The sequence below is a fragment of the Pristiophorus japonicus genome, chromosome 23, assembly GCF_044704955.1.
Source record: "Pristiophorus japonicus isolate sPriJap1 chromosome 23, sPriJap1.hap1, whole genome shotgun sequence".
Taxonomy (NCBI): Eukaryota; Metazoa; Chordata; class Chondrichthyes; family Pristiophoridae; genus Pristiophorus; species Pristiophorus japonicus.
In genome coordinates this window covers 6,235,346-6,257,833 of record NC_091999.1, presented here as the reverse complement: position 1 = coordinate 6,257,833, position 22,488 = coordinate 6,235,346, and the positions used below count along the sequence as shown (strand labels likewise).

The window sequence follows — 22,488 nt, the reverse complement described above, 5'->3', positions numbered from 1 at the left end:
GTAGGCCATTCGGCCCTTCGAGCCTGCACCACCATTCAATAAGATCATGGTTGAACATTCCCTCAGTACCCCTTTCCTGCTTTCTCTCCATACCCCTTGATCCCTTTAGCCGTAAGGGCCACATCTAACTCCCTTTTGAATATATCTAATGAACTGGCCTCAACAACTCTCTGTGGTAGAGAATTCCACAGGTTCACAATTCTCTGAGTGAAGAAGTTTCTCCTCATCTCGGTCCTAAATGGCTTACCCCTTATCCTTAGACTGTGACCCCTGGTTCTGGACTTCTCCAACATCGGGAACATTCTCCCTGCCTCTAACCTGTCCAGTCCCGTCAGAATTTTATATGTTTCTATGAGATCCCCTCTCATCCTTCTAAACTCCAGTGAATACAGGCCCAGTCGATCCAGTCTCTCCTCATATGTCAGTCCTGCCATCCCGGGAATCCTCCAGGGCTGCTGACCGAGGGCCGTGCGGCTCTTTGTCGGCCGGCGTGGACACGATGGGCCGGAATGGCCTCCTTCTGCGCTGAAAATTTCTTATGTTTCGGAGGGGGTCGGCCATTGAGGACTGAGATGAGGAGGAATTTCTTCTCTCAGAGGGCGGTGAATCTTTGGAATTCTCTGCCCCAGAGGGCTGTGGAGGCTCAGTGAGTGTATTCAAGACAGCGATCGATAGATTTTTGAATATTAAGGGATCCCAGGGATAGGGGGATCGGGCGGGAAAGTGGAGTTGCGGTCAAAGATCAGCCGATGATCTTATTGAATGGTGGAGCTGGCTCGAGGGGCCGAATGGCCGACTCCTGCTATTTCTTATACTCCAACCGTCTTGCAATAAAGGCCAACGTGCCATTTGCCTTCCTAATTACTTGCTTTTGCCGGCATGCCAACCTTTTGTGTATCAGTCCATGGCCACCATTACTGACACGTGTTTTTTGACAGGGATTGAATCCAAGCTCCGGACATGGGATGAAGGGGCCCCACACTCTCTGTGACGGGGAGGGGGGGAGTGAATGGGCAGCACAGGCCCAGGCTCCATTCTGGGCCTGTGCTGAGTTAGCCCCCACACGGACCCTGGGCGATGAATGGGGCTTTGTTCGAGGTCAGCAACCTGGCTTCCCAGTCTCAATGCACCGCTATGTTCCTGGCTCCGGGAGATTTTCCATTCCTCTGGCTCAGCGCGCGCAGTGTGGTTAAAGGCTGAGACCGCATGGATATACGGCGCCTTAAAGTGGCACAGGTCGCACTCGAGCTGATATAGAGGCCATTGAACGGTGCCCAGGTTAAAGGAAACCTCCTCGCGATTTGTCCTTCCAAATGACACCATGGGATGTCCAAGCCAGGTAGACACTCCCAGTGTGTACTGAGGGAGTGCCGCACTGTCGGAGGGGCAGTACTGAGGGAGCGCCGCACTGTCGGAGGGGCCGTACTGAGGGAGCGCCGCACTGTCGGAGGGGCCGTACTGAGGGAGCGCCGCACTGTCGGAGGGGCAGTACTGAGGGAGCGCCGCACTGTCGGAGGGGCAGTACTGAGGGAGTGCCGCACTCTCGGAGGGGCAGTACTGAGGGAGTGCCGCACTGTCGGAGGGGCAGTACTGAGGGAGCGCCGCACTGTCGGAGGGTCAGTACTGAGGGAGCGCAGCACTGTCGGAGGGGCAGTACTGAGGGAGCGCCGCACTGTCGGAGGGGCAGTACTGAGGGAGCCCCGCACTGTCGGAGGGGCAGTACTGAGGGAGTGCCGCACTGTCGGTACTGAGGGAGCGCCGCACTGTGTGTGAGAGCACTGGGTGGGGAATGGGTTAACCAGTTCTCCTCTCGGCCTTCCTCCTGGAATCTGGGGACAATGAGCTGATTAATACCACACACCATCTCGTAACATCTCCCCCATCTGTGCAGCAACATAAAGCAGTCACTGTTGGGCACATGACATGTCTAACAATCACAGCACAGAGGGAGGCCATTCAGCCCGTCCAGCCTTTGCTGGCTCTATCACAGTGCCACCCAACTGGCTGCACTGCCCCCGCTCTTTCCCCACAGCCCCAAAAATGTGATTCCCCTCGGTATTTATCCCATTCCCCATTTGAAAGTTACTCTTGAACCTGCTCCCACCGTCCTTTCAGATCAGGAGCCCAGGCACTGGATCAGGGGCACTGGATCAGGAGCCCAGGCACTGGATCAGGGGCACTGGATCAGGAGCCCAGGCACTGGATCAGGGGCACTGGATCAGGAGCCCAGGCACTGGATCAGGGGCACTGGATCAGGAGCCCAGGCACTGGATCAGGGGCACTGGATCAGGAGCCCTGGCCCGTGTCCGAGCCCAGTTATATCCACATTACCCCAGCCGGGCTGGGGTCTGCTAACAACTCTCTGCATTTACATAGCAGCCTTAATGTAGTGAAGTATCCCAAGGCCCTCAGCACCTCGTCCATTGGGATGTAAAATATTAACTCTCTCTCTCTCTCTCTCATTCTCTTTCTCGGTCTCATTCTCTCTCTCTGTCTCTCTCTCTCTGTCCCTGTCTCTGTCTCTCTTTCTTTCTGTCTCTCTCTCTCTGTCTCTGTCTCTCTTTCTTTCTGTCTCTCTCTCTCTGTCTGTTTCTCTCTCTCTCTCTCTGACTGTCTCTCTCTCTGTCTGTCTCTCTCTCTCTGTCTGTTTCTCTCTCTCTCTCTCTCTCTCTCTCTGTCCCTGTCTCTCTCTCTGTCCCTGTCTCTGTCTCTCTTTCTTTCTGTCTCTCTCTCTCTGTCTGTTTCTCTCTCTCTCTCTCTGACTGTCTCTCTCTCTGTCTGTCTCTCTCTCTCTGTCTGTTTCTCTCTCTCTCTCTCTGTCCCTGTCTCTGTCTCTCTTTCTTTCTGTCTCTCTCTCTCTGTCTGTTTCTCTCTCTCTCTCTCTGACTCTCTCTCTCTCTGTCTCTGTCTCTCTCTCTTTCTCTCTCTGTCTCTGTCTCTCTTTCTTTCTGTCTCTCTCTCTCTGTCTGTTTCTCTCTCTCTCTCTGACTCTCTCTCTCTCTCTGTCTCTGTCTCTCTCTCTCTCTCTGTCTCTCTTTCTTTCTGTCTCTCTCTCTCTGTCTGTCTGTCTCTCTCTCTATTTCTGTCTCTTTCTCTCTCTCTCTCTGTCTCTCTCTCTATTTCTGTCTCTCTCTCTCTCTGTCTCTCATTGACTTTGGCACATCCGCTGGCCGCGAAAGGCGCTATATAAATGTAAGTCTGCCTTTCTCTCTCTCTCTCTCTCTCTCACTTTCTCTCTCTGTGTCTCAGCCTCCTCCTGTTTCCGTTTGCTGATTCTTTCCCCAACCCCTGATTTGCGGATGGGAAATCTCGGCAGTGAGTGAGAGAGAGAGCGAGGGGGCTGGACAGGAAACCGGGAGAGCGGGTCTCGGGAGAGGCTGGGGCGAACTGCGCTCAGACCCCGCTCCCAACACTCAGCTTCCCAAACTCCAGCTTCCCAAACTCCGGCTTCCCAAACTCCGCTCCAACTTCCCAAACTCCAGCTTCCCAAACTCCAGCTTCCCAAACTCCGCTCCAACTTCCCAAACTCCAGCTTCCCAAACTCCGCTCCAACTTCCCAAACTCCAGCTTCCCAAACTCCGCTCCAACTTCCCAAACTCCAGCTTCCCAAACTCCGCTCCAACTTCCCAAACTCCAGCTTCCCAAACTCCGCTCCAACTTCCCAAACTCCAGCTTCCCAAACTCCGCTCCAACTTCCCAAACTCCAGCTTCCCAAACTCCGCTCCAACTTCCCAAACTCCAGCTTCCCAAACTCCGCTCCAACTTCCCAAACTTCAGCTTCCCAAACTCCGCTCCAACTTCCCAAACTCCAGCTTCCCAAACTCCGCTCCAACTTCCCAAACTCCGCTCCAACTTCCCAAACTCCAGCTTCCCAAACTCCGCTCCAACTTTCCAAACTCCAGCTTCCCAAACTCCGCTCCAACTTCCCAAACTCCAACTTCCCAAACTCCAGCTTCCCAAACTCCACTCCAACTTCCCCCCAACTCTGAGACCCCGCTCCCAGCACTCTCAAACTTCGCTCCAACTCCCAAACTCTCAACTTCCCAACTTCCTACACCCTGCTCCCAAAACTCCCAACTTCCCAAACCCCGCTCCCAAGGCTCTGCAAACTCCGCTCCAACTGCGCCCACGCTCCGCGCTGCCCTGAGCGATGCCGGAAGATCAGGCGGAACGCGGGGAGCGCTCACACTGGGCCCCCGCACTGGCCAATTTCCGACTGGACCAGAGTTTCCTGAGGACCCGGAGAGGCATCCTCCTCGGCTTGGAGCTGGTAGGGAACTTGAGCAAAGGGAAGGAGGGAGGTGGCGGAATGTGCCCAATGTGGGTGTGTTTTATGGATTCCTGGGATGTGGGCGTCGCTGGCAAGGCCAGCATTTATTGGCCATCCCTAATCGCCCCTGGAGAAGGTGGTGGTGAGCCGCCTTCTTGAACCGCTGCAGTCCCGTGTGGTGAAGGTGCTCCCACAGTGCTGTTAGGGAGGGAGTTCCAGGATTGTGACCCAGCGACGATGGAGGAACGGCCGATATATTTCCAAGTCGAGGGATGGTGTGTGACTGGGAGGGGAACGTGGAGGTGATGGTGTTCCCATGGACCTGCTGCCCTTGTCCTTCTGGGCGGGTAGAGGTCGCGGGTTTGGGAGGTGTTGCCGAAGAAGCCTTGGCGAGTTGCCGCGGTGCATCTTGTAGACGGTGCACACTGCAGCCAGGGGGCGCCGGTGGTGGAGGGAGTGAGCGTTGAAGGTGGTGGAGGGAGTGAGTGTTGGAGGTGGTGGAGGGAGTGAGTGTTGAAGGTGGTGGAGGGAGTGAGTGTTGGAGGTGGTGGGTAACGTGTCGATCAAGCGGCTGCTTTGTCCTGGATGGTGTCGAGCTTCTCGAGTGTTGCTGGAGCTGCAACTCATCCAGGCAAAGTGGGGAGTGTTCCATCACACTCCTGACTTGTGCCTTGTAGACGGTGGAGAGGCTTTGGGGAGTCAGGAGGTGAGACACTCGCAGAATACCCAGCCTCTGACCTGCTCTTGTAACCACAGTATTTATGTGTCTGGTCCAGTTAAGCTTCTGGTCAATGGTGACCCCCAGGATGTTGATGGCGGGGGATTTGGCCATGGGAATGCCGCTGAATGTCACGGGCCGGTGGTTAGACTCTGGCTTGTTGGAGATGGCCATTGCCTGGCGCTTGTGTGGTGCGAATGTTACTTGCCACTTATCAGCCCAATAGGAGAAAGGACTGAGCCAATCGGTGTGTGTGTGTGTGTGTACACCAGTAACAACCGATACCACTCCGTTAACATAGTATAACGTCCCAAAGAGAACTGGTTGGCAGACAGGAAGCAGAGAGTCGGGATAAACGGGTCCTTTTCAGAATGGCAGGCAGTGACTAGTGGAGTGCCGCAGGGCTCAGTGCTGGGACCCCAGCTATTTACAATATATATCAATTATTTAGACGAAGGAATTGAATGTAATATCTCCAAGTTTGCAGATGACACTAAGCTGGGTGGCGGTGTGAGCTGTGAGGAGGATGCTAAGAGGCTGCAGGGTGACTTGGACAGGTTAGGTGAGTGGGCAAATACATGGCAGATGCAGAATAATGTGGATAAATGTGAGGTTATCCACTTTGGTGGCAAAAACAGGAAGGCAGAATATTATCTGAATGGTGACAGATTAGGAAAAGGGGAGGTGCAACGAGACCTGGGTGTCATGGTACATCAGTCATTGAAGGTTGGCATGCAGGTACAGCAGGTGGTGAAGAAAGCAAATGGTATGTTGGCCTTCATAGCGAGGGGATTTGAGTATAGGAGCAGGGAGGTCTTACTGCAGTTGTACAGGGCCTTGGTGAGGCCTCACCTGGAATATTGTGTTCAGTTTTGGTCTCCTAATCTGAGGAAGGACATTCTTGCTATTGAGGGAGTGCAGCGAAGGTTCACCAGACTGATTCTTGGGATGACAAGACTGACATATGAGGAGAGACTGGATCAACTAGGCTTATGTTCACTGGAGTTTAGAAGAATGAGAGGGGATCTCATAGAAACATATAAAATTCTGACGGGACTGGACAGGTTAGATGCAGGAAGAATGTTCCCGATGTTGGGGAAGTCCAGAACCAGGGGTCACAGTCTAAGGATAAGGGGTAAGCCATTTAGGACCGAGATGAGGAGAAACATCTTCACCCAGAGAGTTGTTAACCTGTGGAATTCCCTGCCGCAGAGAGTTGTTGAGGCCAGTTCGTTGGATATATTCAAGAGGGAGTTAGATGTGACCCTTACGGCTAAAGGGATCAAGGGGTATGGAGAGAAAGCAGGAAAGGGGTACTGAGGTGAATGATCAGCCATGATCTTATTGAATGGTGGTGCAGGCTCGAAGGGCCGATTGGCCTACTCCTGCACCTAGTTTCTATGTTTCGATGTGCCTGGGGACAATATTTATCCCTCTACCAATACCCAAAACAGATTATCTGGTCATTATCACGTTGCTGTGTGTGGGAGCTTGCTGTGTGCAAATTGGCTGCCGCGTTTCCCACAATACAACAGTGACCACACTCCAAAAGTACTTCATTGGCTGTAAAGTGCTTCGGGACGTCCGGTTGTTGAGAAAGGCGCTATATAAATGCAAGGCTTTGTTTGGATCTTATTAAATCTCTGGAGGGGGTGGAGTCTCTGGTCTGGGTACAAATTGTGTCCGTTTTGAGAAAAAAATTTTCTCTTCAAATTTAACACAGAGACATCCCGAGACTCTTGATAGGAGCGATTATCAGACAAAGTCTGACACCGAACCGCGTAAAGAGATATTAGCGCAGGTGACCAAAAGCTGGGTCAAAGAGGGAGGTTTTAAAGCATCGTCTTGACGGAGGAAAGAGAGGCGGAGAGGTTTAGGGAGGGAGTTCCAGAGCTTGGGGCCCAGGCAACAGAAGGCACGGCCACCGATGGTGGAGCGATTATAATCAGGGATGGTCAGGGGGGCAGAATTAGAGGAGTGCAGACATCTTGGGGGGTTATGGGGCTGGAGGTTGTTACGAGGTAGGGAGGGGTGTAGGGGCTGGAGGAGGTTACAGATAGAGGGAGGGGTGTAGGGGCTGGAGGAGGTTACAGGGATAGGGAGGGGTGTAGGGGCTGGAGGAGGTTACAGAGATGGGGGGGTGTAGGGGCTGGAGGGGGTTACAGAGATAGGGAGGGGTGTAGGGGCTGGAGGAGGTTACAGAGATGGGGGGGTGTAGGGGCTGGAGGGGGTTACAGAGATAGGGAGGGGTGTAGGGGCTGGAGGAGGTTACAGAGATAGGGAGGGGTGTAGGGGCTGGAGGAGGTTACAGAGATGGGGGGGTGTAGGGGCTGGAGGGGGTTACAGAGATAGGGAGGGGTGTAGGGGCTGGAGGAGGTTACAGAGATGGGGGGGTGTAGGGGCTGGAGGGGGTTACAGAGATAGGGAGGGGTGTAGGGGCTGGAGGAGGTTACAGAGATAGGGAGGGGTGTAGGGGCTGGAGGAGGTTACAGAGATGGGGGGGGGGTGTAGGGGCTGGAGGAGGTTACAGAGATAGGGAGGGGTGTAGGGGCTGGAGGAGAATGCAGAGATAGGGAGGGGCGAGGGCCATGGAGGGATTTGAAAACAAGGATGAGAATTTAGAAATCGAGGCGTTGCTTAATCGGGAGCCAATGTAGGTCAGCGAGCACAGGGGGTGATGGGTGAGCGGGACTGGGTGCGAGTTAGGACACGGGGGCAGTGAGCACAGCGCATGAAACACAAAAGGTTAGTCTGCAGGTACAGCAAGTGATCAGGAAGGCCAATGGTATCTTGGCCTTTATTGCAAAGGGGGATGGAGTATAAAAGCAGGGAAGTCTTGCTCCAGTTATACAGGGTATTGGTGAGGCCACACCTGGAGTACTGCGCGCAGTTTTGGTTTCCATATTTACGAAAGGGTATACTTGCTTTGGAAGCAGTTCAGAGAAGGTTCACTCGGTTGATTCCGGAGATGAGGGGGTTGACTTATGAGGAAAGGTTGAGGAGGTTGGGCCTCTAACTCATTGGAATTCAGAAGAATGAGAGGTGATCTTATCGAAACGTATCAGATTATGAGGGGGCTCGACAAGGTGGATGCAGAGAGGATGTTTCCACTGATGGGGGAGACTAGAACTAGGGGGCATGGTCTTAGAATAAGGGGCCGCCCATTTAAAACTGAGATGAGGAGGAATTTCTTCTCTCAGAGGGTTGTAAATCTGTGGAATTCTCTGCCCCAGAGAGCTGTGGAGGCTGGGACATTGAATATATTTAAGGTGGAGATAGACAGATTTTTGAGCGATAAGGGAGTGAAGGGTTATGGGGAGCGGGCGGGGAAGTGGAGCTGAGTCCATGATCGGATCAGCCATGATCTTATTAAATGGCGGAGCAGGCTCGAGGGTCCGAATGGCCGACTCCTGCTCCTATTTCTTCTGCTCTTGTGTGATGGGTGAGTGGGACTCGGTGCGAGTTAGGACACGGGGGTAGCCGAGTTTTGGATCACCTCTAGTTTACGTCGGGTAGAATGTGGGAGGCCGGCCAGAAGTGCGTTGGAATAGTCAAGTCTGGAGGTAACAAAGGCACGGATGAGGGTTTCAGCAGCGGATGAGCTGAGGCAGGGGGCGGAGACTGGCAATGCCATTCCAGTGTAGTACTGAGGGAGTGCCACACTGTTGGAGGGGCAGTACTGAGGGAGCACCGCACTGTCGGAGGGGCAGTACTGAGGGAGTGCCACACTGTCGGAGGGGCAGTACTGAGGGAGTGCCGCACTGTCGGAGGGGCAGTACTGAGGGAGGGCCACACTGTCGGAGGGGCAGTACTGAGGGAGCGCCGCACTGTCGGAGGGGTAGTACTGAGGGAGCGCCGCACTGTCGGAGGGGCAGTACTGAGGGAGCGCCGCACTGTCGGAGGGGCAGTACTGAGGGAGCGCCGCACTGTCGGAGGGACAGTACTGAGGAGGGGTAGGTACTGAGGGAGCGCCGCACTGTCGGAGGGGCAGTACTGAGGGAGCGCCGCACTGTCGGAGGGGCAGTACTGAGGGAGCGCCGCACTGTCGGAGGGGCAGTACTGAGGGAGCGCCGCACTGTCGGAGGGACAGTACTGAGGAGGGGTAGATACTGAGGGAGCGCCGCACTGTCGGAGGGGCAGTACTGAGGGAGCGCCGCACTGTCGGAGGGGCAGTACTGAGGGAGCGCCGCACTGTCGGAGGGGCAGTACTGAGGGAGCGCCGCACTGTCGGAGGGGTAGGTACTGAGGGAGTGCCGCACTGTCGGAGGGGCAGTACTGAGGGAGCGCTGCACTGTCGGAGGGGCAGTACTGAGGGAGTGCCGCACTGTCGGAGGGGCAGTACTGAGGGAGCGCCGCCTTGTCGGAGGGGCAGTACTGAGGGAGCGCCGCACTGTCGGAGGGGCAGTACTGAGGGAGCGCCGCACTGTGGGAGGGGCAGTACTGAGGGAGCGCCGCACTGTCGGAGGGGCAGTACTGAGGGAGCGCCGCCTTGTCGGAGGGGCAGTACTGAGGGAGCGCCGCACTGTCGGAGGGGCAGTACTGAGGGAGTGCCGCACTGTCGGAGGGGCAGTACTGAGGGAGCGTTGCACTGTCGGAGGGGCAGTACTGAGGGAGCGCCGCACTGTCGGAGGGGCAGTACTGAGGGAGTGCCGCACTGTCGGAGGGGCAGTACTGAGGGAGCGCCGCACTGTCGGAGGGGCAGTACTGAGGGAGTGCCGCACTGTCGGAGGGGCAGTACTGAGGGAGCGCCGCACTGTCGGAGAGGCAGTACTGAGGGAGCGCCGCACTGTCGGAGGGGCCGTCTTTCGGATGAGACGTTAAACCGAGTCCCCATCTGCTCTCTCAGGAGGATGTAAAAGATCCCAGGGCACTATTTGGAAGAAGAGCAGGGGAAGTTCTCCCCGGTGTCCTGGGGCCAATATTTATCCCTCAATCAACATCATGAAAACAGATGATCTGGGTCATTATCAGGTTGCTGTGTGTGGGAGCTTGCTGTGCGCAAGTAGGCTGCCGCGTTTCCCACAATACAATAGTGACTACACTCCAAAAGTACTTAATTGGCTGTAAAGGGCTTTGGGACATGCGGTGGTGGAGAAAGGCGCTATATAAATGCACGTCTGTCTTTTCTTTTTTTAACCTCTTCCAGCCCCACCACCCTCCGATATCTCTGTGCTCCTCCAATTCTGACCTCTTGCACATCCTCTGCACTCCCCCCTCCCACCCGCCCGCCAATTTCCATCGCACCACCATCGGTGGCCAGGCCTCCAGTTGCCTGGATGCCAAGCTCTGGAATTCCCTCCCTAAACCTCTCCGCCTCTCCTTTCTCCTCTAAGACGCTCCTTAAAACCTCCCTCTTTGACCAAGCCTTTGGTCACCTGTCCTAAAATGTGGCCCGGTATCAAATTCTGTTGGCTAACAGAAGAATAGGAGCAGGAGTCGGCCATTCGGCCCCTCGAGCCTGCTCCGCCATTTAATACGATCATGGCTGATCCGATCATGGACTCAGCTCCACTTCCCCGCCCGCTCCCCATAACCCTTCACTCCCTTATCGCTCAAAAATCTGTCTATCTCCGCCTTAAATATATTCAATGACCCAGCCTCCACAGCTCTCTGGGGCAGAGAATTCCACAGATTTACAACCCTCTGAGAGAAGAAATTCCTCCTCATCCCAGTTTTAAATGGGTGGCCCCTTATTCTGAGACCATGCCCCCTAGTTCTAGTCTCCCCCATCAGTGGGAACATCCTCTCTGCATCCACCTTGTCGAGCCCCCTCGTAATCTGATACATTTCGATAAGATCACCTCTCATTCTTCTGAACTCCAATGAGTAGAGGCCCAACCTCCTCAACCTTTCCTCATAAGTCAACCCCCTCATCTCCGGAATCAACCGAGTGAACCTTCTCTGAACTGCCTCCAAAGCAAGTATATCCTTCCTTAAATACGGAGACCAAAATTGCACGCAGTACTCCAGGTGTGGCCTCACCAATACCCTGTATAACTGGAGCAAGACTTCCCTGCTTTTATACTCCATCCCCCTTTGCAATAAAGGCCAAGATACCATTGGCCTTCCTGATCACTTGCTGTACCAGCATACTAACCTTTTGTGTTTCATGCACAAGTACCCCCAGGTCCCGCTGTACTGCGGCACTTTGTAATCTCTCCCCATCTAAATAGTAATTGGCTTTTTTATTTTTCCTGCCGAAATGGATAATCTCACATTTTCCCACACTATACTCCATCTGCCAAATTTTTGCCCACTCACACAGTTAAGTCAGAGACTGTGCTCCTGAACTTAAGGAAAGGTAACTTCGATGGTATGAGACGTGAATTGGCTAGAATAGACTGTTGAGTGATACTTAAAGGGTTGACTGTGGATAGGCAATGGCAAACATTTAAAGATCACATGGTTGAACTTCAACAATTGTACATCCCTGTCTGGAGTAAAAATAAAACGGGGAAGGTGGCTCAACCGTGGCTAACAAGGGAAATTAAGGATAGTGTTAAATCCAAGGAAGAGGCATATAAATTGGCCAGAAAAAGCAGCAAACCTGAGGAATGGGAGAATTTTGCAATACAGCAGAGGAGGACAAAGGGTTTAATTAGGAGGGGAAAATAGAGTACGAGAGGAAGCTTGCTGGGAACATAAAAACTGACTGCAAAAGCTTCTATGGATATGTGAAGAGAAAAAGATTAGTGAAAACAAACATAGGTCCCTTGCAGTCAGATTCAGGTGAATTTATAATGGGGAACAAAGAAATGGCAGACCAATTGAACAAATACTTTGATTCTGTCTTCACGAAGGAAGACACAAATAACCTTCCGGAAGTACTAGGGGACCGAGGGTCTAGTGAGAAGGAGGAACTGAAGGAAATCCTTATTAGTCAGGAAATTGTGTTGGGGAAATTGATGGGATTGAAGGCTGATAAATCCCCAGGGCCTGATAGTCTGCACCCCAGAGTACTTAAGGAAACGGCCTTAGAAATAGTGGATGCATTGGTGATCATTTTCCAATGGTCTATCGACTCGGGATCAGTTCCTATGGACTGGAGGGTAGCTAATGTAACACCACTTTTTAAAAAAGGAGGGGAAGAGAAAACGGGTAATAATAGACCGGTTAGTCTGACATCGGTAGTGGGGAAAATGTTTGAATCAATTAATAACGATGAAATAGCAGCACATTTGGAAAGCAGTGACAGGATCGGTCCAAGTCAGCATGGATTTATGAAAGGGAAACCATGCTTGACAAATCTTCTGGAATTTTTTGAGGATGTAACTAGTAGAGTGGACAAGGGAGAACCAGTGGATGTGGTGTATTTGGACTTTCAAAAGGCTTTTGACAAGGCCCCACACAAGAGATTGGTGTGCACAATCAAAGCACATGGTATTGGGGGTAATGTATTGATGTGGATAGAGAACTGGTTGGCAGACAGGAAGCAGAGAGTCGGGATAAACGGGTCCTTTTCAGAATGGCAGGCAGTGACTAGTGGGGTGCCGCAGGGCTCAGTGCTGGGACCCCAGCTATTTACAATATACATTAATGATTTAGATGAAAGAATTGAATGTAATATCTTCAAGTTTGCAGATGACACTAAGCTGGGTGGCAGTGTGAGCTGTGAGGAGGATGCTAAGAGGCTGCAGGGTGACTTGGACAGGTTAGGTGAGTGGGCAAATGCATGGCAGATGCAGTATAATGTGGATAAATGTGAGGTTATCCACTTTGGGGGCAAAAACACGAAGGCAGAATATTATCTGAATGGCGGCAGATTAGAAAAAGGGGAGGTGCAACGAGACCTGGGTGTCATGGTACATCAGTCATTGAAAATGGGCATGCAGGTACAGCAGGCGGTGAAGAAGGCAAATGGTATGTTGGCTTTCATAGCGAGAGGATTTGAGTATAGGAGCAGGGAGGTCTTACTGCAGTTGTACAGGGCCTTGGTGAGATCACACCTGGAATATTGTGTTCAGTTTTGGTCTCCTAATCTGAGGAAGGACATTCTTGCTATTGAGGGAGTGCAGCGAAGGTTCACCAGACTGATTCCCGGGATGGCAGGACTGACATATGAGGAGAGACTGGATCGACTGGGTCTGTATTCACTGGAGTTTAGAAGGATGAGAGGGGATCTCATAGAAACATATAAAATTCTGACGGGACTGGACAGGTTGGATGCAGGAAGAATGTTCCCGATGTTGGGGAAGTCCAGAACCAGGGGTCACAGTCGAAGGATAAGGGATAAGCCTGAGGACCGAGATGAGGAGAAACTTCTTCACTCAGAGAGTTGTTAACCTGTGGAATTCTCTACCGCAGAGAGTTGTTGAGGCCAGTTCGTTGGATATATTCAAGAGGGAGTTAGATGTGGCCCTTACGGCTAAAGGGATCAAGGGGTATGGAGAGAAAGCAGGAAAGGGGTACGGAGGTGAATGATCAGCCATGATCTTATTGAGGCTCGAAGGGCCGAATGGCCTACTCCTGCACCTACTTTCTCTGTTTCTCACATTTTCCCACATTATAGTCCAAATTGCCAAATTTTTGCCCACTCACTGAGTCTGTCTATGTCCCTTTACAGATTTTTTGTGTCCTCCACACAATTTGTTTTCCTACCCATCTTTGTATCATCGGCAAACTTGGCTCCATTACACTCGGTCCCTTCATTCAAGTCATTAACATAGACTGTAAATAGTTGGGGCCCCAGCACTGACCCCTGCGGCACCCCACTAGTCACTGCTCGCCAATCAGAACATGACCCATTTATCCCGACCCTTCTGTTTTTGTTTGTTAGCCAATCCTCTATCCATGCTAATATATTGCCCGCAACCCAGTGAACTTTTATCTTGTGCAGTCACCTTTTATGTGACATATTAGCGAAAGCCTTCTGGAAATCTAAATACATGACATCTACTGGTTCGCCCTTTATCCACCGAACTTGTTTCTCTCTTCCAGCTCCTTATGTTTCTGATGTTTATTTGCTACGCTGCTTCAACAGCAGCATTTGTCACCGCGCCACTCATCTTCATCATCGTCAATCTCATCTTCGTCCTGGTCTACATGACCGGGTATCACAGCAAGCTGACAGCACTCAGCTGGCCTTGTATGGTGAGTGGACGCAGTCCCACCCGGATTAACATCAGCAGAGATACAGTCAGTAACACAGGGTGCTGGGGTTACTGAGTGACAGTGTGAGGGAGCTGGATTAACATCAGTACAGATACAGTCAGTAACACAGGGTGCTGGGGGAGAGGGGTTACTGAGTGACAGTGTGAGGGAGCTGGATTAACATCAGTAGAGATACAGTCAGTAACACAGGGTGCTGGGGGAGAGGGGTTACTGAGTGACAGTGTGAGGGAGCTGGATTAACATCAGTACAGATACAGTCAGTAACACAGGGCGCTGGGGGAGAGGGGTTACTGAGTGACAGTGTGAGGGAGCTGGATTAACATCAGTACAGATACAGTCAGTGACACAGGGTGCTGGGGGAGAGGGGTTACTGAGTGACAGTGTGAGGGAGCTGGATTAACATCAGTAAAGATACAGTCAGTAACACAGGGTGCTGGGGGAGAGGGGTTACTGAGTGACAGTGTGAGGGAGCTGGATTAACATCAGTACAGATACAGTCAGTAACACAGGGTGCTGGGGGAGAGGGGTTACTGAGTGACAGTGTGAGGGAGCTGGATTAACATCATTACAGATACAGTGAGTAACACAGGGTGCTGGGGGAGAGGGGTTACTGAGTGACAGTGTGAGGGAGCTGGATTAACATCAGTACAGATACAGTCAGTAACACAGGGTGCTGGGGGAGAGGGGTTACTGAGTGACAGTGTGAGGGAGCTGGATTAACATCAGTACAGATACAATTCTGATTCAGCATGTGATTTATTTTACAGGATTTTTTGCGAGCCGGATGTTCAGCTGTGATATTCCTCATCCTCTCGATTACTTCGGCAGCAAAGAGTAAAGAGGGTGGATCAGCATCTGCAGCAGTGAGTTAAACACTCCCTGTCCCATCGCACTCCCTCTACACTGTCCCATCGCACACTCCCTCTACACTGTCCCATCGCACTCCCTCTACACTGTCCCATCGCACACTCCCTCTACACTGTCCCATCGCACTCCCTCTACACTGTCCCATCGCACACTCCCTCTACACTGTCCCATCGCACACTCCCTCTACACAGTCCCATCGCACACTCCCTCTACACTGTCCCATCGCACACTCCCTCTACACTGTCCCATCGCACACTCCCTCTACACTGTCCCATCGCACACTCCCTCTACACAGTCCCATCGCACACTCCCTCTACACTGTCCCATCGCACTCCCTCTACACAGTCCCATCGCACACTCCCTCTACACTGTCCCATCGCACACTCCCTCTACACAGTCCCATCGCACACTCCCTCTACACTGTCCCATCGCACACTCCCTCTACACTGTCCCATCGCACTCCCTCTACACAGTCCCATCGCACACTCCCTCTACACTGTCCCATCAAACACTCCCAGGGGAGGTACAGCACGGGGTTAGATAATTTATTCCAGATGTGTCCTTTCCTTTGCAGGTGTTCGGATTTATTCTGACGGGTGTTCTGATTTATGACGCGTATGAGTTGTACCGAACCATATTATCGGAACAGGATCCCCAGCCTGAGGGAGTGGGGGAATCACAGAGTAAGTATTGTGGACAGAATATTAATCTACCCATGTTAATCCAGCTCCCTCACACTGTCACTCAGTAACCCCTCTCCCCCATCGCCCTGTGTTACTGACTGTGTCTGTACTGATGTTAATCCAGCTCCCTCACACTGTCACTCAGTAACCCCTCTCCCCCAGCACTGTGTTACTGACTGTGTCTGTACTGATGTTAATCCAGCTCCCTCACACTGTCACTCAGTAACCCCTCTCCCCCAGCGCCCTGTGTTACTGACTGTATCTGTACTGATGTTAATCCAGCTCCCTCACACTGTCACTCAGTAACCCCTCTCCCCCAGTGCCCTGTGTTACTGACTGTATCTGTACTGATGTTAATCCAGCTCCCTCACACTGTCATTCAGTAACCCCTCTCCCCCAGCACCCTGTGTTACTGACTGTATCTGTACTGATGTTAATCCAGCTCCCTCACACTGTCACTCAGTAACCCCTCTCCCCCAGCGCCCTGTATTACTGACTGTATCTGTACTGATGTTAATCCAGCTCCCTCACACTGTCACTCAGTAACCCCTCTCCCCCAGCGCCCTGTGTTACTGACTGTATCTGGACTGATGTTAATCCAGCTCCCTCACACTGTCACTCAGTAACCCCTCTCCCCCAGCACTGTGTTACTGACTGTATCTGGACTGATGTACGATCGAACAGTGGATAATTTGATCTTTGCTGTGTTGCTGTCCAGGTTCGAATCTCGATGCTGAGTGATGATGCCGTGTCCCTCACAGCAGATAATTCTGACACTACTGCAATCAGAGATGTTTAAGACTCAAACTGTTCCATCGCTTTAAGTGCTGTATCCTACCTGTGCGTGTTTGGATTTTAATGCTGTTTGCACTAAACGGGAAACACCTTCCATCCGTATTCACCATTAATTACTCTTCTGTATGAGCCAGTCTGTTCCAGCCAGACTTCCTGGCACCATCTCCTAATCCAGTCTCCGTCCGATCACTCCCTCAGTGCCCGGGAACCGGGCCGGGGGCTTCTGAATTAAAACCACGCTGCAACAGCGGAAACATGAAATGCGTATGTCTTTTACACTTCGTGAAGTCTCGCAACACAGGTGGCCATTCAGCCCCTCGAGCCTGTTCCATTCAGTGGGCTCACGCCATCTCTGTATCCCACCACAAACAGAGCAGGCACGGCCTCAGTTTTACATCGCATCACAAGTGGGATTCGTTTGGGGATTGATACAGGGCTACGGGGAGAGAGCGGGGTAGTGGGATTAGTTTGGGATTGATACAGGGCTATGGGGAGAGAGCGGGGCAGTGGGATTAGTTTGGGGATGGATACAGGGCTATGGGGAGAGAGCGGGGCAGTGGGATTAGTTTGGGACTGATACAGGGCCATGGGGAGAGAGCGGGGCAGTGGGATTAGTTTGGGGATTGATACAGGGCTATGGGGAGAGAGCAGGGCAGTGGGATTAGTTTGGGGATTGATACAGGGCTATGGGGAGAGAGCGGGGCAGTGGGATTAGTTTGGGGATTGATACAGGGCTATGGGGAGAGAGCGGGGCAGTGGGATTAGTTTGGAGATTGATACAGGACTATGGGGAGAGAGCGGGGCAGTGGGATTAGTTTGGGGATTGATACAGGGCTATGGGGAGAGAGCAGGGCAATGGGGCGAGAGCAGGGCAGTGGGATTAATTTGGGATTGATACAGGGTTATGGGGAGAGAGCGGGGCAGTGGGATTAGTTTGGAGATTGATACAGAGCTATGGGGAGAGAGCAGGGCAGTGGGATTAGTTTGGGGATTGATAGAGCTATGGGGAGAGAGCAGGGCAATGGGATTAGTTTGGGGATTGATACAGAGCTATGGGGAGAGAGCGGGCGTGGATTAAGTGTTGCAGAGTTTGAAGGGACTTTTGTTTAGGGGAATTATGAGACAAAGGGATAATGTTTTAGCCAACACTGCCACCAACTGGTTGAATAGTCAAAACATCCACAGTCCAGGCGATGGAGTGACAGAATCCAATACAGGAACAGGAGGAGGCCCATTCAGCCCCTCGAGCCTGTTACACAGGAACAGGAGGAGGCCCATTCAGCCCCTCGAGCCTGTTACACAGGAACAGGAGGAGGCCCATTCAGCCCCTCGAGCCTGTTACACAGGAACAGGAGGAGGCCCACTCAGCCCCTCGAGCCTGTTACACAGGAACAGGAGGAGGCCCACTCAGCCCCTCGAGCCTGTTACACAGGAACAGGAGGAGGTCCATTCGGCCCCTCGAGCCTGTTACACAGGAACAGGAGGAGGTCCATTCGGCCCCTCGAGCCTGTTACACAGGAACAGGAGGAGGCCCATTCAGCCCCTCGAGCCTGTACCTACTCTTTGGGTGAGCTCTCCAATTAATCACACCCCCCTGCTCTTTTCCCATGGCCCTGTAAATTTCTTCCCCTTCCAAGTATTTATCCCATTCTCCTCTGAAAGACACTGGAATCTTTCAGGCCGCTCATTCCAGACCGCGGCAACGTGCTGTGTGAAGTAATGTTTCCCCGTGTCACCTCTGGGTCTTTTGGAAACATAGAAAATAGGTGCAGGAGTAGGCCATTCGTCTCTTCGAGCCTGCACCACCATTCAATAAGATCATGGCTGATCATTCCCTCAGTATCCCTTTCCTGCTTTCTCTCCATACCCCTTGATCCCTTTAGCCGTAAGGGCCACATCCAACTCCCTTTTGAATATATCCAATGAACTGGTCTCAACAACTCTCTGTGGTAGGGAATTCCACAGGTTAACAACTCTCTGAGTGAAGACGTTTCTCATCTCAGTCCTAAATGGCTTACCCGTTATCCTTAGACTGTGACCCCTGGTTCTGGACTTCCCCAACATCGGGAACATTCTTCCTGCATCTAACCTGTCCAGTCCCGTCAGAATTTTATATGTTTCTATGAGATCCCCTCTCATCCTTCTAAACTGCAGTGAATATAAGCCTAGTCAATCCAGTCTTTCTTCATATGTCAGTCCTGCCATCCCGGGAATCAGTCTGGTGAACCTTCGCTGCACTCCCTCAATAGCAAGAATGTCCTTCCTCAGATTAGGAGACCAAAACTGAACACAATATTTTGCTGCTCTGGTTACTGCCATTGGAAACAGTTTTCTCTCGATCATATAGAAAATACACCAATCGCCCTTCCTCAGGAGCAATGTCGATGATCTCACACCTTCCAGCATTGAACTGCATCTGCCAGAGTTTGGCCCACTCCCTGAATCTATCGATGTCCCTTTGCTGCCATTTGCACTATTTACTGGGCCTCCTAACTTTGTATCGTCGGCAAACCTGGATATACGGCTCGCTATTCCTTTACCCAGGTCATTTATCAATACAGTCACAATCCACGTGTTCTCATTTGTGTTAACAGTCTCACTTGGAACAATATTGAATGCCTTCTGGAAGTCAATATAAATAACATCCATGGGCATACCCTTATCTACCGTAAGAACACAAGAAATAGGAGCAGGAGTCGGCCATTCGGCCCCTCGAGCCTGCTCCGCCATTTAATACGATCATGGCTGATCCGATCATGGACTCAGCTCCACTTCCCTGCCCGCTCCCCATAACCCGTTATTCCCTTATTGTTTAAGAAACTGAATAAATTTAAGACAGAAATAGACAATGACCCAGCCTCCACAGCTCTCTGGGGCAGAGAATTCCACAGATTTACAACCCTCTGAGAGAAGAAATTCCTCCTCATCTCAGTTTTAAATGGGCGGCCCCTTATTCTAAGACCATGCCCCCTAGTTCTAGTCTCCCTCATCAGTGAGAACATCCTCTCTGCATCCACCTTGTCGAGCCCCCTCGTAATCTGATACGTTTCGATAAGATCACCTCTCATTCTTCTGAACTCCAATGAGTAGAGGCCCAACCTGCTCAACCTTTCCTCATAAGTCAACCCCCTCATCCCCGGAATCAACCGAGTGAACCTTCTCTGAACTGCCTCCAAAGCAAGTATATCCTTTCGTAAATACGGAAACCAAAACTGCACGCAGTACTCCAGGTGTGGCCTCACCAATACCCTGTATAACTGGAGCAAGACTTCCCTGCTTTTATACTCCATCCCCTTTGCAATAAAGACCAAGATACCATTGGCCTTCCTGATCACTTGCTGTACCTGCAGACTAATCTTTTGTGTTTCATGCACAAGTAACCCCCAGGTCCCGCTGTACTGCGGCACTTTGCAATCTTTCTCCATTTAAATAATAACTTGCTCTTTGATTTTTTTTCTGCCAAAGTGCATGACCTCACACTTCCCCACATTATACTCCATCTGCCAAATTTTTGCCCACTCACTTAGCCTGTCTATGTCCTTTTGCAGATTTTTTGTGTACTCCTCACACATTGCTTTTCCTCCCATCTTTGTATCATCAGCAAACTTGGCTACGTTACACTCAGTCCCTTCTTCCAAGTCGTTAATATAGATTGTAAATAGTTGGGTACCAGCACTGATCCCTGGGGCACCCCCACTAGTTACTGGTTGCCAACCAGAGAATGAACCATTTATCCCGACTCTCTGTTCTCTGTTAGTTCGCCAATCCTCTATCCACGCTAATATATTACCCCCAACCCCGTGAACTTTTATCTTGTGCATAACCTTTTATGTGGCACCTTGTCAAATGCCTTCTGGAAATCTAAATACACCACATCCACTGGTTCCCCCTTATCCATCCTGTTCGTTACATCCTCAAAATATTCAACTTGGTTAGCTAGACTTCACTTAACCATCACACATCGGCTGCTATTTGTCCAAATGCTCAAATTACTCTGTCCCCAATGGGCAACAAAGGAGTATAATTCGGCGAAATGAGGTTTTTCCACTTTAGTCGGAATAGAAAAAGAATTATTTCTTTAGTCGGAATAGAAAAAGAATTATTTCTTAAATGGTGAGAATCTATTAAATGTTGGTGTTCAGAGATTTAGATGTCCTTGTGCAGGACATCTAAATTAGTATGCAGGTACAGCAAGCAATTAGCAAGGCAAATGGTATATTGGCCTTTACTGCAAGGGGGTTGGAATATAAGAGTGAAGAAGTCTTGCTACAGGGTTCTGGTGAGACCACACCTTGAATACTGTGCACAGTTTTGGTCTCCTTATATAAGAAATAGGAGCAGGAGTCGGCCATTCGGCCCCTCGAGCCTGCTCCGCCATTTAATATGATCATGGTTGATCCGATCATGGACTCAGCTCCACTTCCCCGCCTGCTCCCCATAACCCTTCACTCCCTTATCGCTCAAAAATCTGTCTATCTCCGCCTTAAATATATTCAATGACCCAGCCTCCACAGCTCTCTGGGGCCGAGAATTCCACAGATTTACAACCCTCCGAGAGAAGAAATTCCTCCTCATCTCAGTTTTAAATGGGCGGCCCCTTCTTCTGAGACCATGTCCCCTAGTTTTAGTTTCCTCTGAGTGGAAATATCCTCTCTGCATCCACCTTGTCGAGCTCCCTCGTTATCTTATCTTACCTAAGGATCTATTGGAAACATAGAAAATAGATGCAGGAGCAGGCCATTCGGCCCTTCGAGCCTGCACCACCATTCAATATGATCATGGCTGATCATGCAACTTCAGTATCCCATTCCTGCTTTCTCTCCATACCTCCTAATCCCTTTAGCTGTAAGGGCCACATCTAACTCCCTTTTGAATATATTTAGTGAATTGGCCTCAACAACTTTCTGTGGTAGAGAATTCCACAGGTTCACCACTCTCTGGGTGAAGAAGTTTCTCATCTCGGTCCTAAATGGCTTACCCCTTATCCTTAGACTGTGACCCCTGGTTCTGGACTTCCCCAACATCGGGAACATTCTTCCTGCATCTAACCTGTCCAGTCCCGTCAGAATTTTATATGTTTCTATGAGATCCCCTCTCATCTTTCTACACTCCAGTGAATACAGGCCCAGTCGACAGTCGATCCAGTCTCTCCTCATATGTCAGTCCTGCCATCCCGGGAATCAGTCTGGTGAACCTTCGCTGCACTCCCTCAATAGCAAGAACGTCCTTCCTCAGATTAGGAGACCAAAACTGCACACAATATTCAAGATTAGAGGCTGTGCAATGAAGGGTCACTTGGTTAAGAACGTAAGAACCAGGAGCAGGAGTCGGCCATTCGGCCCCTCGAGCCTGCTCCGCCATTTAATACGATCATGGCTGATCTTTGACCTCAACCCCACTTTCCTGCGCTGTCCTATCCCTTGATTCCTTTAATATCGAAAAATCTATCCATCTCGGTCTTTAATATACTCAAGGACTGAGCCTCCACAGCTCTGTGGGGCAGAGAATTCCAAAGATTCACCACCCTCTGAGTGAAGAAGTTTCTCCTCATCTCAGTCCTCAATGGCCGACCTCTTATCCTGAGACTGTGTGACCCCTGGTTCTCGACTCCCCAGCCCGGGGGGGGGAAACACCCTCCCTGCATCTTCCCTGTAAGAATTCTGTATGTTTCAATGAGATCCCCTCTCATTCTTTTAAACTCCAGAGAGTATAGAATTCAATTAAAATAAATCTGGGAATAAAAAGCTAGTATCAGTGATGGTGACCATGTAACCACCGGATTGTCGTAAAAATCCATCTGGTTCACTAATGTCCTTTAGGGAAGGAAATCTGCCGTCCTTACCTGGTCTGGCCGATTGGTGACTCCAGACCCACAGCTATGCTGACTCTATGTGCCCTCTGAAATGGCCCTGCGAGACACTCGGTTATACCAAACCACAACGACAAAGTCAGCACTGTGGAACACCTTCATCATCATCATCGGCAGTCCCTCGGAATCGAGGAACACTCGCTTCCACTCCCAAAGTGAGTTCTCTGGTGGCTGA

General features: G+C 51.2%; 1 protein-coding gene across 1 annotated transcript in view; it reads left to right on the top strand.

The window, feature by feature from the left end:
• Positions 1–15,623, top strand: part of ngdn (neuroguidin, EIF4E binding protein) — a 43,714-nt gene extending 28,091 nt beyond the window's left edge. Inside the window, 3 exon segments of the mRNA XM_070866654.1 lie at positions 13,926–14,078; positions 14,867–14,962; positions 15,541–15,623. Of these exon segments, the coding sequence (XP_070722755.1) occupies positions 13,926–14,078; positions 14,867–14,937 (224 nt within the window). The 3' untranslated portion in view covers positions 14,938–14,962; positions 15,541–15,623.
• The last annotated feature ends 6,865 nt before the right edge of the window (positions 15,624–22,488 follow it).